Below are 8,620 nucleotides of genomic sequence, written 5' to 3'. Positions count from 1 at the left end.
TATTGTTTCTTTTCTAGGTAAAGGGCAACCAAGTGTTTGAACTGTGCAGCTTAGATGGTATGTAATAGTGTATGGAACATTGTATTGTCATGTTGATGGTTTAAAGCCATTTTCTCCAAACGGGTTGATTTTATCAGATGACATTGCAATCTTGATAACTAAACTTTGAGAATTAAGGGATAGGCCCAATTTTCTCCCAATGAACTAAAGTGTGCTTCACTGTACCCTACTGCCCTCCTGTGGTGTTTAGTGGGACGTAAAGGTTGCCTAGGTGATCGCAGATGGCTAGAGATGCTGGAAATATCTATCTGATACCTAGATGTTGCATCCAAACAGCTATTTTCCTTTAATCAAACACCGCAGTGCTCTGGTTATGATGCCAGTGGATAAGTGTTTTCCTGACATGTGCAAATAAACTTACTGGAATCAATCCATAAACATTGCATAGGCACAAAAAAGTACAAGTCAACAAAAGTTTGGATTCTTGATTTTATTGAAGCCAGGGGTCTGATAAACATTTTCCTTAACTTTGTCGGCGTAAGAAGCTAGAATCCACATGGCAGCTTAGAGGCTACAGAATTGTGTTAAAGTCATACAATCAAACTTCTGAATTAATTCAGGACACAAAAATGCAGCCGGCCATGTGCTTACAATGTCTTGATATCCTGAATACAAAAGGACTGGAAGCAGAAGCTCAAAGTCTCATACAGATGTAGACTGTCGATAGTGGTCGAAGGCAATTCAGTTAGGATGAGAAGAGCCAGTTGCTTTCAACTGGCGTTTGAGTAAAAAAAGTTACAACATACGTTCAATACTCAATCTTGAGAGCAACATCCAATCTTTACAAACCAAGCAGCATGAGAGCACTTCATTCCACTCAGCTAAAATGCCAAATTTGAACAAGTATGGCCATGTTTAAGAGGAAATATAAGTGTGATCAATCAGGCGAGGGTGACATTTTGAAATTCTTTAAACAAAAGTGTCTATGGGCAAAACCATATCTAACAACAAAAACAAAACATGTCTAAGTAGGATGTAAACACATACAAGGGGATGTTTCATGGGGGAAAAAGGGAAAAAACCTGAAAATGAATGGACATTTATTTGGTTTATCTACTTCAAGATGTCCCCAAAACATCCCTAGCGAAGGTGTACGGACAATGGTTTCTAGAGGATTGATATTAAATGAACAATATCACCAGCAGAAAGGGGTTATTCCATAGTAAACCACCAGGGGCACTTTCCATAACTTAAGCAGCAAATGCAGATAAATAAAAAGTTTTACTGTGTAGGTTAACTTCTAGGTTATTTACTAAATGTTCTAAAAAAAAAAAGGCAAGGCAAAGAGAAAAATATGCATTCTCTATCTTTAACTGTACCAACAGTGAATTGATACAAGTGTCCAAGGAAAAGTGCTTATTTCAACATGTGGACTGATCCTGGCTGTTCTTAAATTGTGCTTCATCCACTTCGGCAACAGACCCTCAGGTGCACATTCCACCCAGTCACAAGAAAATAGGAAAAAACGAAAATAATAAGAGTGTCATTTTGATCAAAAGTAAATCCAGAACACGTGTAGCATCATTTTGACAACAAATCATGCATAAAGTAGACTGTACACCAATATGGTCTTGTGGTTATTCCCTTACAGAGCAAAACAAAAGAAAAAAAAGTTGAACCTTGATTGTATTGTGGATTTTGTTTCTCCTTTGACTCTGGAAAACCCCAGATATGGTTGAGTGGAGTAAGGCATTTCTACCATTTTTATAAGGTGTTACTCAAAACAAGAGTTCATAGGTAGATCTGAAGTTTGGAATGCAAGGGCTCCATGCAAGAGTAGGACAAACAATGGCCACTGGTTAATCTTATGGATGATAACAGACATAAAAGCAGAAAATAGTGACTAATATGCATCTTTGGTTCCACGTTCCAATTCACTCCAGTTTTCCTTTTTTGCCATTATTTTAATAGCAAATAGCTGCTCTCTTGACACTTGCCATTAATTCTGTGAAAGCTACTGATTACACACTATCCATAGGATTAAGTAGGGCCTTGCATACAGATTTAAGAATGATAATGTACACTTATTTAATTCTGATTAGATTATGGTTTCATGAAACCATAAATACTATTACAGATTATTTGATATGGGACAGTATAATGGTTTTTATTTTTATGTTTTTAAAGAAGAGAAATTACATAAGACAATTAAGCAACCCCTTAAAGACACACAAATTAATTAGGAGCATTCCTGTGAAGGCAGGGGGCCCAGTGTGACAAACTGTTAGCTGTACATTGAAGGCAAAGGTTGTAATTTTAAATGGGCACTGAAAGTGAGCGAACAAAAAGACCTAACTGGACAAACAGGTTTCCTACAGAGATGGGTTTCTACAGCTACTTCATGTAGAAACTGGGAATGTTTTAACTGACATGTGAAGTACAGTGAGAATAAAATGTGTGAAACCAAAGGAGGACAGTGCTGTAAAACACTGAAGTATACAATATCTAATTTAATTCACACCACAACAAATCATTGTGTGTCTTTTGGCTGCAAAGCGAGTGGTTTCAACCACAGTAGGTGTTCGTTTGGGGCACCCAAATGTTCCGTCATGTGGTTTCTTCTTAATATCAGCAGCCTTTAAAGTTTGTATGAAGGCATTCAATCTATTGCTCTATTGAACACTATCAACTAAGCCACAGAAATCTTGTTTCTGAAAAATAACAGACCACAGGCTTGTTGTACATTAACAAAAATGTAAAACAAAATAAATTATTTGGATGACAAGAAATGGACAAAAACCTTTTAACCGATTGTGCTACAGTGCATTTCCTCTTATGTAGACAAGCACCTCTACTATGACACAAACAGCTAACTGTGCGAGGCACTTAGGAGTTATAGTAGGAAAGATGCTGCCCAACCCCCTCCCCAAATATACACACCTGTAGCTAAAGAAGCGATTCTGTTGCAACCTCTAAACCTGTCAAATCCCAACCAGTCTCAATTAGTCAAAGTAGCTATTTTCAGAATTTGGACAGAATTGCATTTTATACAAAATCAGAGTCAACCTGAATAGATTTGTTTGTATTTATATTTACAGGATCCTTCGAGATGATTAGGGGAAATGATATGATATGCGATCAGCTATCTGGACATGTCATATTAGTGTCATGACGTCAGTGGCATTTTAACATGTTAGGTGATACAGATGAATGTTTCCTTAAACCGATAAATGGTGCACAAAATAAAATAAAAAGGAGGAACTTTGTATAAATACATCAGTATCATATCTAACATTTTTTACATACTACATGTTTGCAAGTATTTGAATCACTTTTTTCAATGAATATATTTAAAGTTTAAATACCCTTCCAATCGCAACCAAATTCCTTCCATGAGATAAGCTGAACCAGAGGCCACAGGACCAGTAATATTTCCACTCATTAAACCCACGAGGATGGTGTTATGCCCCAGAAACTGGGGGACCTGCAACCCAGCACATCTGGCTGGCTGCCAGGGAGTGTGCACGCATTTCCATAAAACGAACACCCCTCACAAAATAACATTTACAGCGGAAGAGAGGACAGAAATAAAGACAAGCCTTCAGCACTTATCATTTCTTCCCATCTCACCAGAACACCAAAATATCGGATAGCATCTGAAACTCATTTTGGTGAAACCACTGTGTGCTGACTGATATAGACATTGGGAATTTGGTCAATTTTTTTATGCTCACATGTACATGTATTTTTTTCCAGAGTATTTGCAGTGGACGATGTAGCTGTTTTTGTTGCCTTCACGCTTCGTTCTCTGTCGGCGGTGGTATGTTGTTAGCTGAAACCATGGAGTCTTGTTTGCGAGTCATCCTGTCCAACTCTGCCTGGACATCAGTCAAACCCGGCTTCTGCCCTTGGAAAAACAGGAGACAAAGTCCAAAAGTAATCTCCTGTAGCGTCTGCGTGTATTCATAAATAACAATTTTCTATGGCCAGCAAGCAGATGGATGGGGGTTGGATGATGATGCGGTCCCATGCTGGAGGTTGGCGGCTCGCTGCCACAGCTAACACACATGCAAATCTAATCATCAGACAAAAGGGAACATGTAATGTTCATGCATTATCCTTTCAGCTGGGCCTAACACTGCTCAGCGCTGGAACAAAAGGTACATATCAGTGGTCTCAGAGACATAAGTTATGCAATGTTTCACTGGACTCATTCAGCCATTTCACAAACAGTATTTAACTTTGTTATATTTTATGACAAAGTTAGAAAAATGTGCTGAAGCTGAAAATAAGAATGCAGACATGCAATAACAGCTGCTGGTTACTCATGTAAAATAACAGGTAAATAAATTAGTTGAGCAAGAGAGCAGTGGGATATGGTGAGGTGTGAGAGACATTAGTTTCATGGTGGCACTTATGGTTGGAGGTTTGGTGCATACAGGCCTGTCACAAGTTTCTTCAGGTGTCAGAAGTTCAGTCAAAGAGGACAACTTTTCTTTTTCTCCTGTTTTAACCTTCTCTCTCTGTCTCTCTCAGGCTGTAGAGATAAAACTCCAGACAGCAAAATGGTCCACAGCCTCCATCAACAAAAGGCCCTGTTTTTAACGCCTCTTGTCTTGACTTAAGTGTGCATGCAGTCCATTCTCTGAGATGGATCTTAATGCACAGGGTGCTATAAATCAACAATATTGCTTCATAATTGTTTTGTTAAAAGGACAACTGCTAACCTGTAAAGAAGAAGGTGCATAAAAAGAAAGATCAGAGGGGAGAGCATGGGAATAAGAGGTTGTACCTGTTTTCTTGGCCGACCCTTGTACTCCAGCTCCAACAGCTCCACTTCCTGGGCTACCTGGAGCTCCAGTCTTTTTACTCAACAGGCTGTTGAAGAAGTTAGCCAGCACTCCCTCATTGGCAGCCCCAGCTGCAGGAGAAACATGGAACTTAAAATCACTTCTGTACTATTGACGATAACAGGATTAAGAACACAAGTTTAAGTTTAATAAGTTGTACATATTCTTATCATCCACCACACTTAAAAGGACCAGTGTGTAAGATCTAGTGACATCTAGCAGTGAAGTTGCGGATTGCAACCCCCTTGTTTCACTCTCCCTTTCCGAGCATGTAGGAGAAACTGTAGTGGCTGCAAATTTCGAGAAAATCATGAAAGGCCCTATCTAGAGCCTGTGTTTGGTTTGTCCATTCTGAGCTATGGTAGAAACATGGCGACCTCGCTTCCTATGTAGATAAAAACTGCTCATTCTAAAAGGTAATAAATAAAAGATTATTTACTAATGAAAACATACCTATGAATATTATATTCCCTTTCTGCCAATAGATCCTCCTTAATGTTACACACTGGACCTTTGAGTTGCTAGTTACCTTCTCAACACTAAGACTACTGAGAACACGGGCGGGTTATTAACAAATTATCTTGCTTTAATGTCCAACATCATGTTGTGATTCCAAATTATTAGTCTGGGATAGCTTCAGTTGCTTCTTTTTAAATACATTACATTCAAATAAATATATTGTGACTGTCTTGTATAATAGTGACTTTTTTCTTGCTAAATGAGGTCCATTTCTTCATCTTGTTTAGTTCAGGACAACTTTAACTTTAAGCCGTATCAAGGGGCTCTATCTTAGAATCCTTGATTTGGATAAGGAAACACAAAGTGTCCTTTATCAGTACAAAATTTGTTGATGAAATTACTACAAAAATAGAGAATATTCCTTTGTGAGATTTGCTTTCACAGAGAGTAAAAAAGAAACAAGTGTCTACAAGAATCGATGCGATTTTAACTCCACTGACACAACACTGATTCAAATTCCAAAACCACAATAGGTGAGGGCTAACAGACCTCTATTAAAGCTAGTTAAAAGTAATAATCTTTCTCTCTTTTTTTAAATTGGAATGCACTAGCACCCTACTGTGCTTAATGATGGAGAGAAAGTAAATATTTCTACTTAAGGGTGACCAGCTGCAGAGGTGGTGCAGGAATCTATGTGGATTATTTTAGTTGTTACCTCTTGGGGGCAATATTGCAAAACTAAAGGAAAAAGCTGTTCTCATTACAGCCAAATGATCAAAGATGAATGGAAAAGACTGATCAAAGACTTTTTTTTGCAGGGATACAAACATAAAGAGAATTTTGAATTAAAGAGAAAAGACTATGCAAGCCTTTGGGACAAACTAATAAACTAGGGAGCACTGGAGTGCAAAGTATGATTCTCAGTCATCAGGTATGAAAATAAATGAGCACTCATGGCGCTCTTACCTTTCATGTTAGGGTCAGGCTTTTTGACAGCAGACATTGGTGAGCTGCTAGTCACAGTGGCTTGGCCGGCGCGACCTGCGGGCCTAGGAGACCCTGAGGCTGTTCGTCCTGGAGACTCCTGCAACACAGAAACCAGAGCAAGGCTGATCACAAACAAAAGCTTTAGATATAATAGTTTGTCTATAGAGAAGAAAAACAATACAACGCAAAGAAAAAATAACAACTAAGATTCCACATTTGAGGGATGTTAAAACACTTACTGTTGCTCCTCTTGTTGGCGTGGCTGGCTGCTTCGCTAACAAAGACTAGAAAGGAAAAAAAAGTGACAAAGTCAATGGCTGAATTTGGACATGGTTTACAATTCCAACCATACGTAAGTTAGAGCACACTTTAAAGGAAACCACTGGGCCAAAATGGAAACTGCTAACAGAAGTCGTTGACTAATTTGGGGTTTTCTGGAAAACTGATTTCAAACATGCACATTTATACCATTTATCCCATTCTGAAAACCTGCACAGTAAGAATAGACAGTTTCCATCAACTCCTGTACAAACATTTATTTATATGTCCATAAATAGAATGCCAGCTGGTACACATTAAAGCAGGGGGGATTTGGTGAAAAGAAACCTCAACAAGCACTAAGCACTTCTCTAACCTGCAAAACTGAATCCACAGTTAAGTTTTTTTTTAGACTGCCTTCCTCGTTTATAGGTCCACAAAATGGGAAGTGAAGGCAACGTCATTTGTCATGTGGAAGTTTCAGATGTTCAACAGCACGAGTATACTATATTCATATGTTTAGTGAAAATGTCAGTTCAGGATCATTACTAAAATCTATAAAAACAGAGGATTGGTTGTAGCTGGTTAGCCAAATCTGTTGTTTAGATAACAGGGATGAAAAATATACTCCTTACAACTTTAATCTCTCATGCTAAAAATAACACTCCTTTTATTCACTTTGATCAGGGGATGACATTTATCGATAAACATGGGGAATTTTCAGACATACTATCCATCTTAGTGGCCGCAAGAAAGAGAGACACATACCTGTTGCTTCATCAGGAATACCTGCTCATCCTCTGCATTTATCTCTTTGTCATGAACCAGCTGTGAACAAGTGCAAAGGAGAAGGCATGTGGTTATTTAATTGGCACTCTGGAGTCTAATATCAACCTGTAAGTTTATGTTTTGTCAGTATTTGCATTGTCATACCTTTCGTACTGGAGGCTTTGTGATAAAATCTTCAAATGGATCTTCGGGTCTGACGGTTGTGATGTTTTCGTGCAAAATCCCAATTTTCTTCTCATTATCCCACCCAGATGGACTAGAAGACAGACAGTTCAATTACAGTGAGTTCATTCATTTAAAGTCTGTTAGATAAGTACGTACAGCATTTCCTCAGATTAAAAGTAGGAATTTGATTTGTGGTATGTGCCATGAAACCCTGATGATAAACTAGTGCATCGCTAGCTTCGCTTACATGAACACTGCATCCTTCTCCACCACTAAGGCAGGTGTGGTGAACTGGAAGTCATACATCTTATGTACTATATATTTGTAAAGCAGATCCAGGTTCTTCTCCTCTTTGACTGATGTATAGATCAGGCCAGCTCCATCTGTTGAATTCATTTAAGGTAGGAAACGTTTGGGTAATGACATACATGATAGCTTATGAATAAATTAATTAACAAATAAAACATCATGGGCCACATAAAAACCTGATGTATGGCTCAAGAACTCTACAATTACAAAAAATGTGCATTATAAGGATACACTGTAAGGAAAATCGCCTGATGTGGGACTGGATGAAATCGAAGTGCTCCTCTCTGTAGTCATGCTCCTTCTCTAGTACGCTGACTGCATCACACTGAAGAATAAAAGATTGAAAGAGGGAAAGATAAATATTCAAATACACAGACAATATGTTAGCATTCACAAACATATACACACATCAACATCCCACCCACCCATTTTTTTGTTTGTTTTTTTTATTGCCAAGCTGAATACTTTTTCCTCTGACAAAGGTTAGACAGGAAAAAGATGAAAAGGGCACATTCACCATTTTCTAGTCACAGCTAGCATGTGAAGCTCTGCTGATGGTTACGCTGTGTTTTTCAGCACAAGTCTTTGCCTGGAGGGTTGACCGACAAATACAATAACAGCTTTTTATTCAAGGATACTGGCTCACAAAGCTCAACATAAAGTGGGGAATGAATAGGCTTTATATATGATCCGTGTTCATCATGGTGGCAATGCAAAAACCCATCAGCGGTGAGGGCAGCTGTCAAGGTTTTAAAGGAGGCTTTCTATGTTCTCTTTTGCAGCAAATGTCACAATATTGTTGT

General features: G+C 38.4%; 1 protein-coding gene across 4 annotated transcripts in view; it reads right to left on the bottom strand.

Annotated features, from left to right (window-relative positions):
- Positions 1-475: 475 nt before the first annotated feature.
- dync1li2 (dynein, cytoplasmic 1, light intermediate chain 2) overlaps positions 476-8,620 on the bottom strand; it is a 14,363-nt gene continuing 6,218 nt past the window's right edge. The window contains exons 6-13 of one of the 4 annotated variants that reach the window (XR_004797557.1): positions 8,049-8,142; positions 7,756-7,891; positions 7,488-7,599; positions 7,323-7,382; positions 6,536-6,580; positions 6,276-6,393; positions 4,440-4,921; positions 476-3,907 (exon numbers count right to left, since the gene is read on the bottom strand). Coding sequence is in view for 2 of the 4 variants with exons in the window: in XM_035682068.1 (XP_035537961.1) it covers positions 3,795-3,907; positions 4,793-4,921; positions 6,276-6,393; positions 6,536-6,580; positions 7,323-7,382; positions 7,488-7,599; positions 7,756-7,891; positions 8,049-8,142 (807 nt within the window). In the remaining 2 variants the exon portion in view is untranslated. The remainder of the gene's footprint in view (positions 3,908-4,439; positions 4,922-6,275; positions 6,394-6,535; positions 6,581-7,322; positions 7,383-7,487; positions 7,600-7,755; positions 7,892-8,048; positions 8,143-8,620) is intronic. The other 3 variants (XR_004797556.1, XM_035682068.1, XM_035682069.1) reach the window with 3 other exon arrangements.

The sequence above is a fragment of the Morone saxatilis genome, unplaced genomic scaffold (assembly GCF_004916995.1).
Source record: "Morone saxatilis isolate NCDOM2014 unplaced genomic scaffold, NCSU_SB_2.0 Contig11, whole genome shotgun sequence".
Taxonomy (NCBI): domain Eukaryota; kingdom Metazoa; phylum Chordata; class Actinopteri; family Moronidae; genus Morone; species Morone saxatilis.
The sequence above is the reverse complement of the archived record's forward strand: the minus strand, read 5'-3'. Positions and strand labels throughout refer to the sequence as shown.